The sequence below is a fragment of the Bufo bufo genome, chromosome 2 (genome assembly GCF_905171765.1).
Source record: "Bufo bufo chromosome 2, aBufBuf1.1, whole genome shotgun sequence".
Classification (NCBI taxonomy): Eukaryota; Metazoa; Chordata; class Amphibia; order Anura; family Bufonidae; genus Bufo; species Bufo bufo.
This window is the reverse complement of record NC_053390.1, coordinates 729,462,811-729,487,059: the sequence shown is the minus strand read 5'-3', so window position 1 is coordinate 729,487,059 and position 24,249 is coordinate 729,462,811. Positions and strand designations below refer to the sequence as shown.

The window sequence follows — 24,249 nt, the reverse complement described above, 5'->3', positions numbered from 1 at the left end:
GGCTGGGTGCCTCGCTGAGAGTCCGCAGCGAGACACTCGCTCGTCTGAAAGGGGCCTGATAATACATAGGTGAGGATACCTGGAACGTTTTGAATGATATTCGCCACTAAGGCACTAAAATGGCATCGGATATCCTTCAGTGTATCAGAGTCCTTCTCGTTCTCCGCTTCCAGTAACTGTCTCGTTAAGTCCACGTATTCGAGCAGAGTATTGTTCAGGGAATGTGTCTCATTGTCAAGGCCTCCACTTAAACTAGGAAAGAGAGGAAAAGATTAAAACTACTACTCTGCAACTTACACACCAACAGATAAACACGTCAGGCACTTCTACACAGTACACACAGGCTCTGCTGTGATAATTATACATCCAATCTATTCAACAATACAGGGAAGGGACATTCTCCAGTTAGTCTGTGCTTTCCTGTGCACATCAGAGCCTAATCTGGAGATGGATGGCCTCCGTGCACTGAGCTCTGGGGGTAAATGCCTTCATATAGATGGAATCTGCTGGAGCATGTCACCAAGTTCCTCTGCTGGATTTGTACAGAATAAACCTCCATATGAAGTGGGGCACACAGCGCTTAAACAGGAATGTGAACTAGTAGAAGTGCCGTACTATGAAACTGCCTGAACTGTTACATGTGCAGCTAAAGGCATCTGTGTTTGTTCCATGTTCATATGTGTCCACATTGCTGAGAAAAATGATGCTTTAATAAATGCAAATGAGTCTCTAGGAGCACTGGGGGCGTTGTCATTACACCTAGAGGCTCAGATCTATCTGCAACTGCTGCGCCGTCTCCTCTTTGACTGAAAGGACCATCATCACACCTGGCCTTGTCAGTCAATATAGAGAGGGAGCCGCCAAACAGGGAGAGCAGAGCTTCTAGGTGTAATGACAACGCCCCCGTTGCTCCTAGAAGCTCATTTGTATATAATAAAAACTAGATTTTTGTATAACTTACCAGTAAAATCTCTTTCTCACTCTTTCCTTGGGGGACACAGGAGACCTTGGGTATAGCTCATCTCCCTAGGAGGTGTGACACTAAGTGAAAACTGTTAAGCCCCTCCTCCAGCAGCTATACCCTCAGCCTGGAGAGAGAGACTGCCAGTTGCGTGTCCAAGTAGTGAGAAAAGGCAATGACCAACAAAGTGGAACCAACAAGCCAACTACCCGACAGGGGCAACCAAAACCGTAACCTGTAGAACAAACAACGATGGGTGGGTGCTGTGTCCCCCAAGGAAGAGCGAGAAAGAGATTTTACTGGTAAGTTATACAAAAATCTCGTTTTCTCGTCCATTTCCTTGGGGGACACAGGAGACCTTGGGACGTCCAAAAGGGGAGGGACCACAACCCCAAAGCGAAGCAACCGTAGGCATTAAGAAACCGCCGCCTGCAAGACCAGGCGGCCCAAAGCAGCATCCTCCGATGCATGAGTGTGCTCCCTGTACTACTTGGTAAAGGTGTGCAAGGAAGACCAAGTGGCCGCCTTCCACAATTGTTCAGCCGAAGCCCGATGTCTCTGGGGCCAAGAGGCACCGACCGCTCTGGTGGAATGAGCGGTGACACCGAAAGGCGGAACCCTGCCCTTGGCGCGGTAAGCCTTAGCAATAGCCAATTTGATGAAGTGGGCGATAGCCACCTTGGAGGCCGCCAACCCCTTGCGCGGACCCTCCGGAACCACAAAAAGAGAGTCCGTGCGCCAAAAGGAGCCGGTGATCTCTAAGTAAATCTTCAAGGCCCTAACAACATCCAAGCAGTGTAGTTCCTGTTCCCGGGGGTGGGAAGGGGAGGGACACAGAGAGGGGAGGACGATGTCCTTCTTGAGATGAAAGGCGGAGACCACCTTCGGAAGGAAGGAAGGGACGGTACTGAGAACAGCCTTATCTTGGTGAGGACCAGAAAAGGCTCGGAACAAGAAAGGGCCACCAATTCGGACACCCGTCTGAGAGACGTGATGGCCACAAGGAACACGACCTTACAGGACAGAAGGCGTAGGGAGATCTTCCGTACCGGCTCGAAGGGGGAAGCTTGGAGCGCCGAGAGCACAATATTCAGGTCCCAGGGCGGAATCGGGGGACGGATGGAGGAACCAAGTGAGCCACTCCTTGGATGAAGGTCTTGACAGGCCCGAGAGGGGCCAGGGGACGCTGGAAGAGGATGGACAGCGCCGACACCTGACCCTTCAAGGAACTGAGGCCCAGCCCCAGGCCGGACTGGAGGAAGGACAGAACTGTGGGGAGAGAGAAGCGGAGAGGGGGAACACCCAGATTCTCACAGAATCCCAGGTAATACCTCCAAGTCTGATAATAGATCCTGGACGAGGCAGGCTTCCGGGCGCGGATCATGGTGCGAACCACATCCGCGGAAAATCCCTGTCGCGTCAAAACGGAGCTTTCAACAGCCACGGCGTCAAACGTAGCGACCTTAAATGCTGGTGGAAGATCGGTCCCTGAGAGAGGAGATCTTCTCCGAGAGGCAGCGGCCACGGCGCGTCTCCCATGAGCAGCATCAGGTCGGCGTACCAAGACCGGCGAGGCCAATCTGGAGCGACCAGGATCGTGGGAATGCCGTCTGCCGCGATCTTCCGGAGAACCCGAGGCAGGAGGGGGATGGGCGGAAACACATACAGAAGGGAAAATTTTTGCCACGTAAGAACGAGGGAGTCGGCACCGTACGCCCTCGGGTCCCTTGCCCTGGCCAGGAAGGTGGGAAGCTTGTGGTTGAACCTGGAGGCCATGAGGTCCACATCCTGGCGACCCCAACGAAGGCAAATCGACTGGAACACGTCCGGGTGTAGTGACCACTCGCCCGGGTCGATGGTGGTCCTGCTGAGGAAGTCCGCCGTCCAGTTCTCCACCCCTGGAATATAAATCGCTGACAGGGCCGGAACGTGAGCTTCCGCCCAGAGGAGAATGCGGGTAACCTCTCGCATTGCAGCGGCGCTGCGAGTGCCCCCCTGGTGGCTTATGTACGCCACGGCCGTGGCGTTGTCAGATTGTACACGGACGGGATGGCCTTTTAGCAAGGGAGTCCAGTGTCGGAGCGACAGGAGGATCGCCCTCAATTCCAGGACGTTGATCGGAAGTTTGGACTCCGATCGAGACCAAGTGCCCTGGACGGACCGGGGAGGAAACACCCCCGCTCCAACCCTGCAGACTGGCGTCGGTGGTAACCACCAGGCAGGTCATTGGAAGGAAGGATTTCCCCTGGACAGGGGTCCGCCACCACCAGCGGAGGGAGGCCCGAACTTGGGGAGTTAGATGGAAGGGCCGGTCCAGACTCTCCGATGACTTGTCCCAGGCAGAGAGGATCGCCCTTTGAAGGATGCGGGAATGGAACTGTGCAAATGGAATAGCCTCGAAGCAGGCAACCATTTGCCCTAATACCCGCATGCTGGATCAGAAGGACGTACGGCGGTGGAGAAGAAGATTGCGAACCAACCGGTGGAGGGCCAGACGCTTGTCCGTTGGAAGACGAACCTCCGCCGCCTCCGTATGCAGCAGCATCCCCAGGAAGATCAACCGTCTGGAGAAGGTCAGAGAAGACGCCAGGGTCTCCAGAGTGAGATCCACGCTGGCGGACGTCTGAGAAAAGGAGGGCGCCTTGATGAGGACGTCGTCTAAGTAAGGACGCAGAAAAACACCCCTGGAGTGGAGCAAGGCCAGGACAGGGGCTAGGACCTTGGTGAACACTCGAGAGGCGCCCTTGGTTCTGGACTGGGGAAGATGGGTGTTCTTGCCACCCGTGGCTTCTGAAATAATCTCGTCCAAACAGGTCCCGAATAAAAGGGAGCCCGTGAATGGCAGCCCAGTAAGAGAGCACTTGGAGGCGGAGTCCGCTGCCCAAACCTTCAGCCAAAGCTCCCTCCTGACGGAAACGGCTAGGGCAGACGAGCGGGCTATGAGGGCACCCGCATCGAGAGAAGCCTCGCAGATGAATTTTCCTGCCTGAACCATCAGTTGAGCTAAGGATCGGAGGTCCTGAATGGGGACGTCCGACCCCAATTCCTGTTCAAGCTGCGAGCCCCATTCGGAAACCGCTTTCCCCGCCCAGGCGGAGGCAAAGACCAGTCTGAGGGCTGAAACCGAGGCAGCAAAGATGGCTTTGGAGAGGGACTCCATACAACAGTCCTCGGTGGACTGAAGTGAGGAGCCGTCTGCTACAGGAATGGCCGTGCTCTTAGACAGGCGGGCCACGGGAAGGTCAACCTTAGGCGGGGATGCTCACGTGGCAACACAATCAGCTTGAAATGGGTAACATACGTCCAGCTTTTTGGGAGAGGTAAAGCGGGCGTCAGGGCGAGCCCAAGCCTTAGAGACCACCGAAGAGAAGTCGGCGAGGAGAGGAAAAACTTTGGACGCCTGTTTGGGGCGGGAAAAGGACACACCGGCCTGGTCAGTGCTGGGAGGGTCATCGTGTATCTTAAAGGTATCACAAATATTAGCGATGAGGTGACCCGCTGCGGAGGCTAGTTTGGACGGCAGTGCAGAGTCCATGTCCCAATCCGAATCTGCCAATTCTACCTCAGAGGGCTTGTCCTGTGGGGAGAAGAGGCGTGGCAGAGAGAGAGACGCATCTGAGGAGGATGCGCACTCTGCCCTGGAGTGCTTCTGAGAGTGCCGGGCCCTGGAGGATTCACTGGGAGCGAGGGAACCAGTGGGGGCAGCAGAAGCGGTAGACCCGGAGGGTGCAACAGGGGGTGTGGCAGCGTGCGGGGTAGGCGGTTTGTCTACAAGGCGGCCTACTATGTGGGTGAGACTTTCCCCGGCCTGGGACAGGTACCTAGCCCAGTCAGGCGGACCAGAGGGAACGGGGGGCGGCACGGTGGGTGGCAGATCCTGCATTGGGGCCTGGCATGCGGAGCAATGCGGATCAGATTGCCCACGTGGAAAGGGTTCTCTACAGGCGGTACAGGCATGGTACCAGGGCTTAGGGGCCCCTGTGGGATCTGACAGGTTGATGATGGTGGAGGCATATATAACCCAGGAAGAGAGGGCCTATACCCGGGCTAGGGCCACTGGCGCTAGGAGGGGGTTGTCCTACCAGGAGAGCCTCAGGAAGCGATGGAGCAGCGAAAGCAGTGGTGTGCAGCGCTGTATGGCTGGAGGCAGCAGCGGTGGCCAGCAGGTTCCTTCTCCTCAGAGCTGGAGCTGAAGTGGGTAGCAGAGCGGCGGGAAGGAAGATAGGCCCCGCCCCCCGCTGCTGGAGAGTGCCGCACTTGCACGACAAAATTTACCACTGAGATGCCGCTCTGGCAATTGAAGCGCTGGACCTGCGGTGCCGATGATAGAGGAAGCCAGCAGCCCGCCGGAGGTCCCAGCGGAGCTGAGGGAAGGGGCGCTCGACCGCCGCCCATTTCGAGCACCCAGACGTGACAGAAGTGATGCGGGGGCCTGTAATGACCGCAGACGCGGTCCTGGATGCCAGCCGGCAGAGTAAGAGCACTGCGGCCACCCGCAGTGCCGTTGCCAGATCCCAGAGTAAAGTGCCCGGAGCACAAGAAGTTGGGGCACAAATTAGCTGGGAGGCCCCAGGAGTCAAAGGAGAGGGAACCCCGCAGGCTCCTAGAATTAAACGCCCCGGTGTCGCAGACCCCAGGTAGCAGTGGGGGGGGAGCAGCCACCTCTCACCATCTGCTGTCTTCACCCTCGGTTCATTCCAGCAGGGTCGCCCCTTCAGCTACTGGCACCGTAGTGGCAGGACGCTGGAAGAGGGACTTGGCGTGCGGGCGACCCTTACGCTGGCGGGATGCAGGGGAGCTAGGCTGTCCTGGTCCACCTTGCCTTCTGTGGGGGGAGGCAGCAGTGCGGATGAACGGCACTGGCGCAACACGACCCCAGGAGAAAGAGAGGTCCAGGCGTCTCTGTTGTCCCTGAAGAAAGGGAAATCAAAATTAAATAAAAAATTATAAGGAGAAAACAGCCCTGCAGAGCAGGGAGTGTCTTGCCTCCTTGGACACTAAGCAAAAAACTGGTAGTCTCTCTCTCCAGGCTGAGGGTATAGCTGCTGGAGGAGGGGGTTAACAGTTTTCACTTAGTGTCACGCCTCGTAGGGAGCTGAGCTATACCCAAGGTCTCCTGTGTCCCCCAAGGAAATGGGCGAGAAATATTATTTTTCTCAGCAATGCGGACACACATGAACATGGGACCAACACAGATGCCTTCAGCTGCCAAGTGCACATGTAACAGGTCAGCCGGTGTCATATGTACAAATTTGCTGACAGATGCCCTTTAAAGACAACACAACAGTTCAGATTTTCTGAATCTTTTCTAATTTTATATATATACACATTTTTGATAAAGGTTTTGTATTTTGGTCTACTATTACTTAGGCCAAATTCACACTTCAGTTCGGTCAGTTATTGTGAACCAAAACCAGGTGCGGGTCATAACACAGAACAGGGACAGATCTTTCCCTTGTACCTTATGTCTGAGTAGGCTTCAATACTGGTTTTGCCTCCCAATCACTGATGAAAATCACTGATTAAATAACTGCAGTGTGAACTCCTTAGTCTACTGTCACACTCGCATTTGGTGCGGACCCGTCATGCATCTGCACAAACGCATCCGTTCAGATAATACAACCGTCTGCATCCGTTCAGGACGGATCTGTTTGCATTATCTTTAACATAGCCAAGACGGATCCGTCTTGAACACTATTGAAAGTTAATGAAGGACGGATCCGTTTTCTATTGTGCCATAAAAAAACGTATCCGTCCCCATTGACTTACATTGTGTGCCAGGATGGATTTGTTTGGCTCAGTTTCGTCAGACGAACACCAAAACGCTGCAAGCAGTGTTTTGGTGTCCGCCCCCAAAGCGGAATGGAGACTGAACGGAGGCAAACTGATGCATTCTGAGCGGATCCTTTTCCATTCAGAATGCATTAGGGCAAAACTGATCCGTTTTGGACCGCTTGTGAGAGCCCTGAACGGATCTCACAAATGGAAAGCCAAAACGCCAGTGTGAAAGTAGCCTTAGGCTCCATTCACACGTCCGGAATTCTGTTCCGCATTTTGCGGAACAGTATTGCGGACCCATTAATTTCTATCGGACCCATTAAGTATTGCGGACCCATTAATTTCTATCGGGCCGCACAATGTGCTGCCTGGATCCGGAAACGCGGACCCGCACAAGACAAGATTAGGCATTTTCTATTATAGTGCACGTTGCCGGTGTCCGTGTTTTGCGGATCCGCAAAACATACACAGATGTGTGAATGGACCCTTAATTAGTTTCCCAAGAAATGATCATATGCAGTAACCCATCACTTCTCAATAAGGACTGAAAGATGAGCATTTTTATGACATGTTGTTACTGTACTTAGAAACATCTCTACAGACCTACCTGTGACTAATGACACCAGCATCTGCCAGCAGTTCAAATATACGGACCAGCTGCACTCGTAAAATATCTCGACGCCTGCGCCGCTTCATATTCTGTTAAGAAAAAAAATGTAACATGAAAATACAATTTATTAAACATTTAAGGAGTTTGCTCATAGCAACCACTCACAGCACAGCTTTCGTAGCAACCACTCACAGCACAGCTTTCGTAGCAACCACTCACAGCACAGCTTTCGTAGCAACCACTCACAGCACAGCTTTCGTAGCAACCACTCACAGCACAGCTTTCGTAGCAACCACTCACAGCACAGCTTTCGTAGCAACCACTCACAGCACAGCTTTCGTAGCAACCACTCACAGCACAGCTTTCGTAGCAACCACTCACAGCACAGCTTTCGTAGCAACCACTCACAGCACAGCTTTCGTAGCAACCACTCACAGCACAGCTTTCGTAGCAACCACTCACAGCACAGCTTTCGTAGCAACCACTCACAGCACAGCTTTCGTAGCAACCACTCACAGCACAGCTTTCGTAGCAACCACTCACAGCACAGCTTTCGTAGCAACCACTCACAGCACAGCTTTCGTAGCAACCACTCACAGCACAGCTTTCGTAGCAACCACTCACAGCACAGCTTTCGTAGCAACCACTCACAGCACAGCTTTCGTAGCAACCACTCACAGCAAAGCTTTCGTAGCAGCCACTTACAGCACAGCTTTCGTAGCAACCACTCACAGCACAGCTTTCGTAGCAACCACTCACAGCACAGCTTTCGTAGCAACCACTCACAGCACAGCTTTCGTAGCAACCACTCACAGCACAGCTTTCGTAGCAACCACTCACAGCACAGCTTTCGTAGCAACCACTCACAGCACAGCTTTCGTAGCAACCACTCACAGCACAGCTTTCGTAGCAACCACTCACAGCACAGCTTTCGTAGCAACCACTCACAGCACAGCTTTAATTTTTCAAGAGCAGAATCTGTGTATTTTATCTAGAGGCCTTTCCTACAGGCACCATGCTTTTGGAATCACCCTGTATTACAGTAAACGGTCACATAATTACCTCTGGCCTTCTATCAAGTGCTTCTTTAATTATGGGGTGCAACTCCTCAATTAATTCCCTGGATACAAATAACAGACAGCCATATTAGACACCTGGTATTAAAACAGTAGCTCGGACAGGAAATGCTATGAAGTTTATAAAATATTTACAATAAAAGACAATAATTATATGATCCAAGGAAACAGAATGCATAACACTTACCAGACGGTAAACTCTTATCTTCATTGCTTTAGCAGGTCACATTAGGTTAGGACAAATAAGGCGACGGCCGATTCATGCGCTCCTGCACTTTATCTGGCAGGCCCTCGCCTTATTTGTCCACACCTGATATAACCTGCAAAATCAATGAAGATAAGATTTTACAGTATGGCAGGGGCCATGCATTCAGTTTCTTTGGATGGTATGTTTATTTGCATCTTGCACTGAAGATCGGCACAGCAGCTCCCAGAATTGGAGTCTTTTGCAGTGCCAGCTGAAATTTTTTGTATTAAAAAGACAGCAATTACGCCAATGTGAGGACTCTGCAATGTAACAATCCTGACGGGCAACGAGTAACATGGTCAGTAACAAAAGTGAAGCTTTACACCGGGTAGCTTTAAATATACAAATTTCTGCTACAAGGCACTCATGCACATGACCGTTGTGTGTTTTGTGGACTGCAAATTGCCGATCCAACACGGATACCGGCCTAGTGCATTCCGCATTTTGTGGAACGGGAAAGCCGGCCCCTAATAGAACAGTCCTACCCTTGTACGTAATGCGGACAATAATAGATAAAAGTTCAATTTTTTTGGCAGCCATGTGAACATGGAATGTACACAGAGTAATTTCTGTCTTTTTTGTGGCCCCATTGAGGTGAATGGTTCTGCATAATGTGCAGCGATCTCCTCCACAGTATTGCTTGTCCCCATACAGCAGAGCAAGTTTAAACAGCACAATCTGCTTCCAGTAAATAATAATTTTTGTGTGTGCACAAACTATTCAATTTCAACGGGTAATCAGCGGCACCTTTTACACCGGCAGATAATTGGTAACGAACATTCCTATGAACGCTGGTTAGCGATTATGTTTTGGATTCTCTGCCCGTGTAAAGGGAAAATGTCATCCAGATGGGCTGTCAAAAACATGTTTCTTTGGTTATATTAGGCTACTTTCACACTTGCGGCAGGACGGATCCGACATGCTGTTCACCATGTCGGATCCGTCCTTCCGCTATTTCGCCGTGCCGCCGCTCCGTCCCCATTGACTATAATGGGGACGAGGGCGGAGCTCCGGCGCAGCACGGTGAAAGCCGCCGGACTAAAAAGTCGGACATGCAGGACTTTTAAGGCTACTTTCACACTAGCGTTCGGAGCGGGTCCGTCTGATGTTTCATCAGACGGATCCGCTCCTATAATGCAGACGTTCGCATCCGTTCAGAACGGATCCGTCTGCATTATAACTTAGAAAAATTTCTAAGTCTGAAAGTAGCCTGAGCGGATCCGTTCAGACTTTACATTGAAAGTCAATGGGGGACGGATCCGCTTGAAGATTGAGCCATATGGTGTCATCTTCAAGCGGATCCGTCCCCATTGACTTACATTGTAAGTCTGGACGGATCCGCTCGCCTCCGCACGGCCAGGCGGACACCGGAACGCTGCAAGCAGCGTTCAGGTGTCCGCTCACTGAGCGGAGCGGAGGCTGAACGCCGCCAGACGGATGCATTCTCAGTGGATCCGCCTCCACTGAGAATGCATTAGAGCTGAACGGCTGCGTTCAGGGCCGCTTGTGAGCCCCTTCAAACTGAGCTCACGAGCGGACACCTGAACGCAGGTGTGAAACTAGCCTAAGTCCGGCGGCTTTCGCTGTGCACCGCTGTGCTGCGCCGGAGCTCCGCCCCCGTCCCCATTATAGTCAATGGGGACGGAGCGGCGAAATAGCGGAAGGACGGATCCGACATGGTGAACAGCATGTCGGATCCGTCCTGCCACAAGTGTGAAAGTACCCTTAGACATAATGCGAGATTCTATTACACGAAAGCAGTCATTTTACCTAAAAGCTCCAGGGTTGGTCCTGCCAAGGCCCAGAACAAGAGATTCTGTTATTTCTATGCTCTCTGAACGCATCATTGGTACTATGTGCTTGAATAGGGATGAGGGGGACGGACTGCCAATAATCTGTAAAAGAAAACTCGCTGGAATTACGTGGATTCACTACTGCTTTCATACATAATGTTAAAAAGTTTCAAACATTTTTAAAGATTGTGACACCCTTACCCCATATACCTTTCTGTGTGTATAAGTGGCGTCTTTTTATTTTTTGTCAATATTGAATAAAATTTGTCAGAAGTGACAGATACATTTACATACAGCGCCGAGGCAAAAGCACTACCTTCCTCCACCGATACTGGCTCCAAAGACACTGGTGGTAATTTATCAAACAGCTAATAGTCAGTTTTTCCTGATTTTGCATTGGCATACTTTGTTAAATTTGAAGCATCTTTAAAGGTGTTATCCACGGCCTATAATGCCTTCCCCCCAATATGCCCAGGCCCCTCACACAGATAGTACTTACCTTGCTCCCCTGCACCCATGTCGCTTCTAATGCCGGCATGGTCGCCATTCCATCTCCCCATCGTATGGCAGCCAATAGCAAGCCGTGACGGGAACAAGCCTCCCTAGTGTCAATAGCAGCCAGCAAGAAGAGCCAGGACACACGGGCAGCCGGCCATGTATGTATGTGCTCACCTCACAGGAGGTAAAGGGTTCCTTAGTCATGACATGCTGTGTACATTATTATACAAGTTCTGTGATAACTGTCCGAAACACAGAGGAGGCGATGTGGACATCTCGGTACTTCCAGCGCTCTCCCCTTGGTTCTCACCCTCAGCCTTCTCTGTTTCCCCCCTCTCTACCTAACAAGTCCCCACAGCAAGCGAGAGAGGAGGCGCTGCACGCACGGGAAAGCTCCATCCTGCAGCATTCTCCCTCACCTCTCACCACCGTCGATCCGCATATTTCTCTGCTGTTTCTCTCTCCCCTGGCTCATGTGGCGACTGATCAGAAAATGTTGTGGGCCGATTAGCGAGCGTGCCATATTCTCTAAGGGGAATTTCTATTAAACAGCAGACTATAAGACGTAGGCACTTTTTAAGATTTTTTTCTTGCTAAAAAAAGGTGCGTCTTATAGCCCGAAGAATACGGTATATGGGAAGTGTCCAATTTCCTAATTTATAAACAAATTTGAAAAAAAAAAATCCACAAACTGATTTTAGAAAATCTACATTTACTAACAGTTGGTTGCTAGATTCATATGAGAATAGAGCCTAAAAGAAAGAGGCAGAAGTCACCTTACAATGTCATTAGCTCCTGTACATAACTTACTTTAGAATCAATGCAATATCCACTGTCAGGGGTAGACGCCAGCGTCTCTGGAGGGGAACACCGAACAGAACCCGCAGAAGCTGAAGAACCTGCAGAGGTTGCTGCACTGCAGCAAAGAATCAAGTAGTTTCTCCAAAGGCCGATATACGAATCGCTGCCTGTGACTGCAGTCACTTTCTTAGCATTAATAGGACTACTGCAAGAAAAAAAGGAATTAATATACAATGAAAAAGGATTTCCTTACATTTCTGGAAATGTAATAACACAATGGGGGAGATTTATCAAAACTGGTGTAAAGGAAAATCATAGCAAAACAATCAGATTCCACCTTTCATTATTCAGAGCTCCTTTGGAAAATTGACACCAGTTTTGATAAATCTGCCCCCGTGTTTACAGTAACAGTCATTATATTCCTCATATCTACAGATTATCTTACTTTATATCGACTTGTGGGGAAAGAAGCTGAAGGCGGGTGTAAGAAAACATCCAGGCATAGCTGACAGCAGTGGGGCAGTATTTGGGCAGGTTTTCTTGCTTCAAGAAGCTGGAGAGGCTTATTATCCAAGGATCCTGACCCTGCGTGATGTGTGCAAAAATCCAGATGTGGGATGGACTGACTACATCAAACTGATGGCTGATGGGGGATGAACTCCATTCTGCAAGTGTCTGAAGATCTATTGAGCTGGGACAGTACAGCAAAGTGGTCTAAAGCATAGAGAAAAATCAGACAAAACCCAAAGATATCACCTGAAGCAGAAGATATACAAATGAGCATAACCATACAGAAATGTAACAATCCACTCAGTTTATCTTGGCATTTGAGTAGAACACAGTAAAAAGTTCTTTAGCATAATGTGCAAGTTCAACTTTGTTTCATTGTTTCTCAATGTCCGAAATGAGTGGGATTCAAGCAGAAACAGTATAGCAACAGGTGTCCCTAAGACTGCTGCGACAAGTCACATATTAAAAGAACCAAATTCGAGGCCATGCCTTAAAGTGGAACAGATACGTTTCTGCTCCATTTTCTGTGATAACCAGCTGCTCTGTAAATCGCGAGTAGTGTTATCATGTTAGATATGTAAAGTGCAAGTGATGTCATCACTAAGAGAAAGTGAGATCAGCAGCTCCGGCTGCCAGCACCCAGGGAATACGCAGCCTGAACTTAGTTCCCCATTAGGGACTATGAAGCCACCCAAAAGCCACATACTTCATGTCAGAGACTATAACCAACCCCTGTACTTCCACATCTACAAGACACCAGGAACGATAACCAGCCTGCTACCTAATACAGAAGGCTCACCCAATTAATACGCTACATGTGCATAGAAGTGATAGAAGAAAATAAGCAAAGTCTAAACTGTGAATCTGGTGGCTTTGATTAGTTTCCATTGTGCAATCTAGATGCACTTTTCCAATGCATTCAGGCCTATGTGTAGCCCTTAGTCATACAGGCTTTTTTACACCTTGCACCCACTAAATGCCACTACTATCACGTCTCACATGCACACAAGACATGAGCCGCTAGCACTAAATGACACCCTGGACGATGCATATATATATATATATATATATATATATAATAATGGACTAGAAGCACCACAGATCACTACTCCCTATGTACTTATTAGATACATATGACAGAACTGATGATATCATGCTAGGCAGCATTATAGATAGGAGTTCACATGTATACTGGATGCAGTACCCCGGGCCAGGAGCTTAGCATCAGAGGGAGAGGACGGGTGGACACAGAGGTGAGTCTATGTTACAGAAGGGCTTATATTACACTGGCCGGATCATCGATAACAAGTGATTATGTGGCTGCCTAATACTGCCACTCGTTCATCGGGGAATCAACATTTTTAAGCTGTGTAATCACGATCTGCTGCCGTCAAACAATGATTCTTAATGGGGGTGAGGAATGGCAATAGTGATAGCTGTTCCCCCTACTGTGGAGGAGATCGCTGCATGTAATCGCAGCAGTCTCCTTCAATAACGAGCAGGCGATTGCCTGCTAAATTGTTTAATGTAATACAAGCCTTATAACGAGCTAACCTAATTTACATTTCGGGAGTGTTCTCACGCTGCCAACTCCAATTCCCTGACAAAGGGAATTTTTAAAAGAGAGATGAGCAGCTTAAAGGGGTTGTTTTAACACATTCTACTGCCCCCCTCTGATCTGGAGAAAAGCTACAGTCAGGTCCATAAATATTGGGACATCAACACAATTCTAAAATTTTTGGCTCTATACACCACCACAATGGATTTGAAATTAAATTAACAAGATGTGCTTTAACTGCAGAATGTCAGCTTTAATTTGAGGTATTTACATCCAAATCAGGTGAACGGTGCAGGAATTACAACAGTTTGCATATGTGCCTCCCACTTGTTAAGGAACCAAAAGTAATGGGACAGAATAATAATCATAAATCAAACTTTAACTTTTTAATACTTGGTTGCAAATCCTTTGCAGTCAATTACAGCCTGAAGCCTGGAATGCATAGACATCACCAGACGCTGGGTTTCATCCCTGGCGATGCTCTGCCAGGCCTCTACTGCAACTGTCTTCAGTTCTTGCTTGTTCTTGGGGCATTTTCCCTTCAGTTTTGTCTTCAGCAAGTGAAATGCATGCTCAATCGGATTCAGGTCCGGTGATTGACTCGGCCATTGCATAACATTCCACTTCTTTCCCTTAAAAAACTCTTTGGTTGCTTTTGCAGTATGCTTTGGGTCATTGTCCATCTGCACTATGAAGCGCCGTCCAATGAGTTCTGAAGCATTTGGCTGAATATGAGCAGATAATATTGCCCGAAACACTTCAGAATTCATCCTGCTGCTTTTGTCAGCAGTCACATCATCAATAAATACAAGAGAACCAGTTCCATTGGCAGCCATGACACTACCACCACCAAGCTTCACTGATGAGGTGGTATGCTTAGGATCATGAGCAGTTCCTTTCCTTCTCCATACTCTTCTCTTCCCATCACTCTGGTACAAGTTGATCTTGGTCTCATCTGTCCATAGGATGTTGTTCCACAACTGTGAAGGCTTTTTTAGATGTCGTTTGGCAAACTTTAATCTGGCCTTCCTGTTTTTGAGGCTCACCAATGGTTTACATCTTGTGGTGAACCCTCTGTATTCACTCTGGTGAAGTCTTCTCTTGATTGTTGACTTTGACACACATACACCTACCTCCTGGAGAGTGTTCTTGATCTGGCCAACTGTTGTGAAGGGTGTTTTCTTCACCAGGGAAAGAATTCTTCGGTCATTCACCAGTTGTTTTCCGTGGTCTTCCGGGTCTTTTGGTGTTGCTGAGCTCACTGGTGCGTTCCTTCTTTTTAAGAATGTTCCAAACAGTTGTTTTGGCCACGCCTAAAGTTTTTGCCATCTCTCTGATGGGTTTGTTGTGTTTTTTCAGCCTAATGATGGCTTGCTTCACTGATAGTGACAGGTCTTTGGATCTCATCTTGAGAGTTGACAGCAACAGATTCCAAATGCTAATAGCAGACTGGAAATTAACTCTGGACCTTTTATCTGCTCATTGTAATTGGGATAATGAGGGAATAACACACACCTGGCCATGGAACAGCTGAGAAGCCAATAGTCCCATTACTTTTGGTTCCTTAACAAGTGGGAGGCACATATGCAAACTGTTGTAATTCCTGCACCGTTCACCTGATTTAGATGTAAATACCCTCAAATTAAATCTGACAGTCTGCAGTTAAAGCACATCTAGTTCGCTTTATTTCAAATCCATTGTGGTGGTGTATAGAGCCAAAAATGTTAGAATTGTGTCGATGTCCCAATATTTATGGACCTGACTGTATGGCACGGGTTCTATTCTAACTAAGGTAGAGCCTCAAAACTGCCTCCTATTCCTTTCAAATTCATTTCCATGTGGGAAAACGAAGCGGCATGCTCTATCTTGGGGTGGAATCCGTGCTGGATCTTCCATTGAAATCAAAGGAAAGCGTCAAAATACTGCTCCATACAGGTCAGCGTGTTTTTTGTACATTGTCTGCACGACTGGAAAACTCACAAAAAAAAAAAAAAAAAAAAAAAACAGATTCCACGCTCAGTTTTTTTAGGCAGATTTTCTAAATCCGTCATGTGAACATACCCTAAGACTGTTGAGTTTATTAGCAATAGGGTCATGTACAGTGTTCACCATTCGTACTGATATGAAACCTGCTTGTGTCAGTTGCTCCTTTGCAAACCCCCCCCCCCCCTTGCCTAATATTAAGAATGATGTCTCCACAGTTATGGGCCAAATATGAGTATATCATGCCTGCGGGTTCACGTTTATAGGCAGATGTATCAGACTACAGAAGAGAATAACACGCATTCATAATTTGAAGGGCTACTTCTGAGTCTGTGGACCATTTCTATTCCAAGACTTATTAGTCTCGTGGCCATCTAGCATGTTAAATAAGTAATACACAGATTCTGTGTACTAACACATGTTTGTATAGATTACCACAAGTAAAGACATTAATACAAAGAAGTCATCAAGGTCACTTAGGGTGCACTTACTAGGTAAGTACCAGATTTACCTGATCTGCTCCTGTGAGGTGTATGAAGCTTTCTAGAATGGATGGACTAAGCCTGTCCATGACATCGATAGCCAACTCCTCTTCACCCTATGGACAGAGAAACAACTGAAAATCTCCGAGCACATATTCCCGTGTGTGTTCTTACAGGAAAACCCTACAGAAGCAGGGCTGATGGTGTGTATTAGGTGCTAGTAATGAATAAAGGAAACACTTCTGCTCACCTTTGAAAGTTCAAGGACTGTAAAAAGAGCTCGTATCTCTCGGAGGACGTTGACCGCTAACCTCCTGGTGGCAGGTCGGCTGTTACACAAAATGACCAGTGCAAACCCTTCTACAACATGGAACACGCTCGAGACTGGACTTCTTTCCAGATGGAGCGTATGGGTGGCTCCATTGTGCATACCCCGCTGGAAAACAGAAGAGATACAGAGAAAATGATGACCATCAGACACATTTCTGTCTATAAGGGGCCTTGTAGGAGATGTCACCTTGTTTTCTCTACACTGAATAGCTTTAGAAAAGCAGATGACAAACAAATAGGGGTTAAACGGGTTATCCAGCTAAATGGATTATTATGCAAATAATAGGACATTGCAGATGAAGTTTTATTGCAAGAAAAATATTGTCTGGCTTTTTTATGTACATGGCCTTTTCTTCTCTGGTAGCGCCCCCTGCTGTTTACTCTTCTAGTCCATCTTCTCCAGCATTTAGTGGTGGACTTACATGCTCAGTAGATTCCCTGCTTCCTCCCTCTCAATGCTAGTGTGGTGATCAGATTCACTGCTACATTCCAAGAAATCTCTTTCTCTAGGCAGCGGAGAAGCAGAATGTGTATATTTGGGGCTGTATGTGAGGGACTATTTTCTATGCAGGGGAAAAGTGGTTGCTAATGTTAACTGCAATGTATCCTGGGAGATGCAGGTGCTTGATTAGCTGCTGCCCACCCACAGAAAGGAAAGAAAGGGCTCCACTTAAGGCCTCATGCACACCACTGGATTTTGTTTCACATCCAATCTGCATCTAGTGCAGATCAGAAGTGGACCCATTCATTTCATATCAGTATGTACGCAAAAAAATAAAAAATAAAATTGAACATGTCATATACAGTACTTGTCCTTTTGGTGGATAAGGAAAGGACATTTCTACAGAAGGGAGAAAGAAAATGGCTAAACACATACGGTCATGTGCATGAGACTTTGGCGAGTAAAAGAGTTTTACATGTATGGTATAACCCCATTAAAGCAGCAGGTTCTGTATTCAGAATGATTTGCCAGCGGTAACTGTGCTCCAAAAGAATACGGCTCTGCTTACACTCCTAGCCATTTTTCAGATGGACTCAATATAAGGCCTCATGCACACAACCGTTGTGTTTTGCGGTCCACAAACCGCAGATCCGCAAAACACGTAAGGCGTCCGAGTGCGTTCCGCAATTTGCGGAATGGCACGGACAGCCATTAATATTTTGCGGACAAGAATAGGACAGGTTATATTTTTTTTGCGGACCACGGAACGGAGGCGGACAGCACACGGAGTGCTATCCACATCTTTTGCGGCACCATTGAAGTAAATGGGTCCACACCTGAGCCGCCAAAACTGTGGCTCGGATGCGGACCAAAACAACGGCCGTGTGCATGAGGCCAAACTCAATGGGGGGGACTTATCAAACTGGTGTAAAGTAGAAATGGCTTAGTTGCCCATAGCTACCAATCAGATTCCGCCTTTCATTTTCCAACTTAGCTGTGAAAAATGAAAGGTGGACTCTGATTAGTTGCTATAGACAGCAGTTTGATAAATCTCCCCCAATGGGTCTCACCATGACTCCAGCAAAAGGAAGTGTTAATAGAGCCTTAGCTGGAGTACTCTTCACTTACTGTAACTATTGTGCCAAGCCAAAGATGCAGTCCTATAATATGGGACCTGGAATGATGAGGAGGGAATACCTGTGCATCAGTGTTCTTATTGTGCATTTGCACCGCCTGCTTCCACTGGTTTATTAGCTGCACCAGCATCTTCACCGCATTGTCTAGAAGCGACGGGTGCACATCAGTCACTTCCCGCACAATGAAATAAACGAATCCTGAAAGAACATCCTCCCGCCAGTCGGGAAAATCAAGCATTAGAGCCTGTAAGGTATTGAAAGCCAGCCCACGCAGCTCTTCATCCATATGAATTGTAAGCCTAGGAAGAGAAGGAACAGCCATGTAACGTAGCGCTCTTTATCCGGGTCATAGATGATAGTTAAACTGCTGCTGGTTAGGAATTTTAATGTAACTGCACATTGCAGAATTGTGGTCGTCTAATGCCACTTTCACATTAGTAGGAGCCTTCTCCGGCGGCGGGGGAACAGCCTGCCGGATCCGTCCTGCCGCTGCGGCCCCATTCACCATAATGGGGGTGGGCCAGAGTTACGGCCGCTGCAGGGCAAACATGCCGAGAGGCAGCCGGAATAAAACTACGACATAGAGAGAGGCATACATTGCAAGACTTCTGTTATGATGGGGATAATTTTCCATATTGAAAACCCTCCAAAATGTAAATTTCATGCGTTTTGCTCTATATGTATTTTCTTGTACAATAGCTTACTCAAGGGGTTTTTCATGAGTTAAATATTGCTGACTGATCCTCAGGATAGGACATCAATATCAGACCTTCTTCATAGTATACAAGCACAGAGCCGTAGAATAGTGGCTGTTCTTGTGATCCCATTCACTTGAATAGGACTGTGCTACTGAAAGGTGACATCACAGGCCGAGAAAGAGGACGTAGTGCTCACCTGAGAGCAGCACAGCGCGGGGGTGCTGGGATTTGGACCCCCACATATTTTATACTGATGACCTATCCTGAATAAGCTATTGTACAAGAAAACCCATATACAGCAAAGCACAACCTACACTTGCAAAATCTGGAAAATGATTCCCATCATCACAGATATCTTGCATTGTACGTCTCTATGTTGCTACAGCATGGTCGCACAAAGGTTAATGTAACGATGCGAATGGAGCATACATCTAAAAAAAAAAAAAAAAACATGCCTGTGATATCATGTCCACAGGTCACATGGTCTATCTGCAGCTTAGTCCCAAATTGGGGGGGGTGGACGCTGGCAGAGGACGTGGAAGGAGCAAGGGAAAGGTGCACAGAAGAGCTTGGGTTTGAAGGCACTTAACTACTCATTTGCATATGAATTAAAAGTAAAATGAAGTAACGGACTGCTAAGTGAAAGGTATCATTATATCAAGCTTAGCTACCCCTACATTGTGAAGGTACGGTGAATTTCCTGGTGACAGACTTCATTTAATACAAGAAGAGCTACTATTAAAGGAGATTCTCTAGGGTTTACATACTGATGACTTATCCTAGGTCTACAATATGAGATCAGCTGGGGTCTGACTCTTGGAACCCCTGCTGATCAGCTGTACGAAGAGGCTGTAACTTTCTGTAAGCGCTATCATGTGACAACACGTTCATCGTTCACGTGGCCTGGGCACAGCTCAGCCCCATTCAAGTGAATGGGACTGAGCTGCAATACCAAGCACAGCCACTATACAATGTGTGGTGCTGTGCTTGGTAAGCTGTAAGGATCCAGCGGCGCTCATGGGAGTGCTGCGGCCTCCCCAGGAGTCGGACCCCCGCCAATCTCATACTGATCACCTATGCTTAGGATAGCTCATCAATATCCAAATCCAAAATAACTTCTTTAGGCCTGGTTCACACGAATGTTTTTTTTGCGGGTGTACGGGCCGTTTTTTTGTGTTCCGTATACGGTCCGTATACGGAACCATTCATTTCAATGGTTCCGCAAAAAAAACGGAATGTGTTCCGTATGCATTCCATTTCCGTTCCGTTGAAAGATAGAACATGTCCTATATTTGGCCGCAAATCACGTTCCGTGGCTCCATTAAAGTCAATGGGTCCGCAAAAAAACCGGAACACATACGGAAATGCATCCGTATGTCTTCCGTATCTGTTCCGTTTTTGCTGAACCATCTATTGAAAATGTTATGCCCAGCCCAATTTTTTCTATGTAATTACTGTATACTGTATATGCCATACGGAAAAACGGAACAGAAACGGAAACACAACGGAACTCAAAAACGGATCAGTGAAAAACGGACCGCAAAAAACTATAAAAGCCATACGTTCGTGTGAACTAGGCCTTAATATTAGTTAAGTAAAGCTCTCGATGGAGTGTGCAACTGATGCTTCACCCCTTGGGTAGGTGGCATCCTTGCTGGCTATTCACTGTACAGAGAGAGTAGTCCAACAATACCCATTTTACCATATACTTATATACAGCATAGTCACATGTAAATCTGTGTCAGACTGAATCCTCATTGTTAGGAACTCACAGTTAATTGGCCAAGTTGCCGCCAAACAGCTTAGCGGTGACGAAGATGGAACTACAATAAATGCAGAACTCCAGCTAAAGCTATTCAGTACACCATAAAATGTTATGTACGCAATCACGGAGACAAATCTATAAAGATGAAAATATGAAACTCGAATGATGGGGCAGTGAGATAGTCTAGCTTTACTGATACTCAAAAAACATAGGCGGTCATTTTATTAAGACTGGCATTTTAGACACCGATCTTATGGTCAATTGACACGTCCGCAAATGGGTCCGCATCCGTTCCGCAATATCGGGAACGGGTGCGGACCCATTCATTCTCAATGGGGCAGGAATAGATGCGGAGAGCACACTATGTGCTCTCCGCATCTGCATTTCCAGAGCGCGTCCGCGAACCTCCGGGCTTAGGCCCCGAACTTCCAGGCTGCAGCTCTGCAAAAAATAGAACATGTCCTATTCTTGTCCACGGACAAGAATAGGCAGTTCTATGGGGGGTGCCGGCCGGGTGTATTGCGGATCTGCACTACACTACGGACGTGTGAATAGACCTTAAATAACCCCTATAGCTGGCGGTGGATCCGAAGTTAGAAAGAGGTGCTGGCTTCCACATAATGTTGGTGTTTCCTGCGCCAGCTTCCTTGGGGTCTTACATTTAGATCATTTTCTATGCCTAAAACAGATCAAATGATCAAAATGCCCTTACACGGCACCCTCACTTTTTTAGATCTGGCGTGAGCTGGGAAAAGTCGCAGACTGCGGCGCAATTAACCTTTGCGCAGCAATCTGTGCCAGAGATACACCTAATATAGGCATAATTTTGGATAGTAAATGACCCCCATGCTGCCTAAAAGTGGGGCAGCCGCTCTGATATGGGAGATGCCACTCTGGAACCTAACCTCTACCAGTCCAGGTACAATATGATCCAGGCTATTACCAGATCGCCACTACACGTATAACCTCACACTGCCCCATCGCTCACTTGATTTATTTCTGTGAATACGCAGATGACATTTCATGGTGTGCTGAATACAGGGTACGTTTTAGCTCTGAGGTTTTCTTTGTGGGTTCTGAATCCAGATTGTTGCCGATTGATACTATTTCTTGGGTGGGAAGTAAGGGACCGTATATGTTTTTTTTTGAGAATATAAAGCATAAAAAAAATAAAAAAAAACTGCAGAAGAGGTTTACCTTGCAAGCAATTCAATGAGGTCAGCTCTGCTCATACCATCAGGAATAAGCCTAGGGATAGCAGCAATACACGTTCTGAACAAGTCAATCTTGGGTTTTCTTTCACCTCTGTTACATACATAGGAGAAATGAAAGGAAATCGGACATGAGGATCTATATGATCGCTTTATTACTAGGTTACAATCAGTCCATGCAGGCTGCGTGGAAAACAAATCCAATACAAAATAAGGCAGTATTACCACGAGATATCTCCTACTAGACTCAAAGTCACTAACATATCTTGGTTACAGATAACAGTAATTATGTGAAAAAGACAGTAATGAACAAAAGAGAGAAGTGCGAGGAGAAAGCGAGAGACTGACAGGAGGAGGAGAGTGTGGCAGTGAGAGAGATTGATTTCTTTTCTAAAGGGAATGCATCACCTACATTTTTACTAACTAAAACCACATTAAAAAATTATTGTATTATGCTTTTTTTATTCTATTGTCTGTACATAAATTTGGGGGGTAGCCACCTTGCTTGAGCTGCTGTCAACAGCATTATGCTCCACAGGCAAGAGCTATAGTATGGAAAGGACTTCTTGACTTCTATGGGAGGTTCTTGTGAGCATGCTCCGTGACCCGTGTAGAGGTCACAGTGCAGAGTGTTGGAGCAGAGGAGCATTATATGGCTATACAGTTGACATAGGTTAGATGCATCCACTGGGAAATGCCCGACATACACGTCCAATGTATACTACAAATTTGGTGTGGGAATGATCAAAAATTGCTGCAGCAACCTATCCTAGAATGTGAACAGAAAAAGTTGCATCCCAAGGTAGTGATGGGGGAGTGGGGCCTCATTACAAACTATGCGCCAGCATCTGCCTACATCATACAGCGCAGAGCTTTCCGGTCAGGCTGAAACGCAGAGTTCCTGCTCTACAACACACATTAATGATGTAATCCTGCCTGCCATAATCTTTCAGGCTGAAACGCAGAGTTCCTGCTCTACATAATCCTGCCTGCCATAATCTTTCAGGCTGAGCAGCCTGACAGGAACGCTCAGTGTTGTACGATGAAGGCAGGCGCTGGAGCATAGCGTGCAGCTCTGCAGTGGGACGCAACACAGGTTGCTGGCAGCAATTTTCAAGAACTCCCATAGAACCTCTTTCATCCTGCCTATGATAATAATAATGAGATGACTGCTTTACTTCACAGTAAAAGGAAGTGTCAGCCTATTGTGAGGATCAGTGACCAGAGGGAAAACATTTTTGAGAGTTTTAAATTAATTTTTAAAATACGTTTAACATAAAAACCTAATTTAAACAATACTAACATAAAAACTTATTTTAAACAATAGGTCATTTTCTGACAATATATCCTTTTAAAAGCACAAGGGATTGGCACCATTTTGCTTCCACGGTAACTTGGTAAAGGCATATCCAAGTTGAACTAATGGCTGCAGTTATCAGGTGGCCTGTAGTGTAACCCTTAGAAAACCAGTAGACACCTGCAGAGACAATTTGGTATGAACATTTCTATAGGAAAGCCACTGAGGCTGAGAGCACTCGGAGGGGAGAGCCTAAGTAACCAGCTGACGCCTCCTGTTTAGTAACGGACAGAGAACCGTACAAACCGTAGTGAGGGAGAAAAATAAAAGTTCTGACTGTAACAGGCGTGGTTTCCTACACATAGCAGAGTTTCTGTCCAGTAAACCATATTAGGCTCCATACAAGAAAAACCCTCAATAGTTGGGGTCCGAATGCTCGTTCAGCCCCAGTTCTCTTCCCTAGGTGATGACAGGTAAACGGCACCCCAGACTGATGCACAGTAATCCTCCACTTTCACAATACCCAGGCTTTCAAGCTAATTACTGGCAATGAGCAGCTTTTTTGCAGTACAGTAATTGCCAGCCAACGTAAGCTGCTAGGATCATTATTGACCGCTGGGTTTAGGTACATCAAACATATTACTGTTCACTGCGGCTCGAAAGACGAGCGCAAATAGATGCATTATCCATAATTATACACACGTAATCATGTCTTCTGGCTCCTTATTAGACATCTGCACACTTGTCATGCACATCGGTCTGCCAACCTCCTTATCGAGATGTCGAAGTATGCTGTCCAATGCTTTGCGTACTTGAGGATAGTATACAGACATCCCTATAAAGGAAAGACAGACCAAAAGATTAATGGTAATATATGCGTGCTAGCAGCGTAACATGAAAGACTTGCAGCAATACAAGAGGAAAGGAGGAAGAGTCATGGCTAGTTAGCTCCAATTAGGTTTTATAAGTATTATGTTCCCCCAGTGCTGTACAAATGACACAAGTGGAATCAGCAGGACCTCTGGAAGTTACGACCTTGTCAGAAAACTGGATCCTATGGCTTATTAATCGAG

At 47.3% G+C, this 24,249-nt stretch overlaps 1 protein-coding gene across 10 annotated transcripts in view; it reads right to left on the bottom strand.

Moving 5' to 3' along the window:
• Positions 1 to 24,249, bottom strand: part of FRYL (FRY like transcription coactivator) — a 330,165-nt gene that overhangs the window by 78,731 nt on the left and 227,185 nt on the right. For all 10 annotated transcript variants that reach the window (XM_040418890.1, XM_040418883.1, XM_040418887.1 and 7 more), the window contains 11 exons: positions 23,879 to 24,011; positions 21,866 to 21,973; positions 18,267 to 18,504; positions 16,548 to 16,733; positions 16,327 to 16,413; positions 12,210 to 12,478; positions 11,774 to 11,969; positions 10,443 to 10,567; positions 8,412 to 8,469; positions 7,347 to 7,438; positions 80 to 252 (listed from right to left, as the gene is read on the bottom strand). In XM_040418890.1, the coding sequence (XP_040274824.1) occupies positions 80 to 252; positions 7,347 to 7,438; positions 8,412 to 8,469; positions 10,443 to 10,567; positions 11,774 to 11,969; positions 12,210 to 12,478; positions 16,327 to 16,413; positions 16,548 to 16,733; positions 18,267 to 18,504; positions 21,866 to 21,973; positions 23,879 to 24,011 (1,665 nt within the window). The remainder of the gene's footprint in view (positions 1 to 79; positions 253 to 7,346; positions 7,439 to 8,411; positions 8,470 to 10,442; positions 10,568 to 11,773; positions 11,970 to 12,209; positions 12,479 to 16,326; positions 16,414 to 16,547; positions 16,734 to 18,266; positions 18,505 to 21,865; positions 21,974 to 23,878; positions 24,012 to 24,249) is intronic.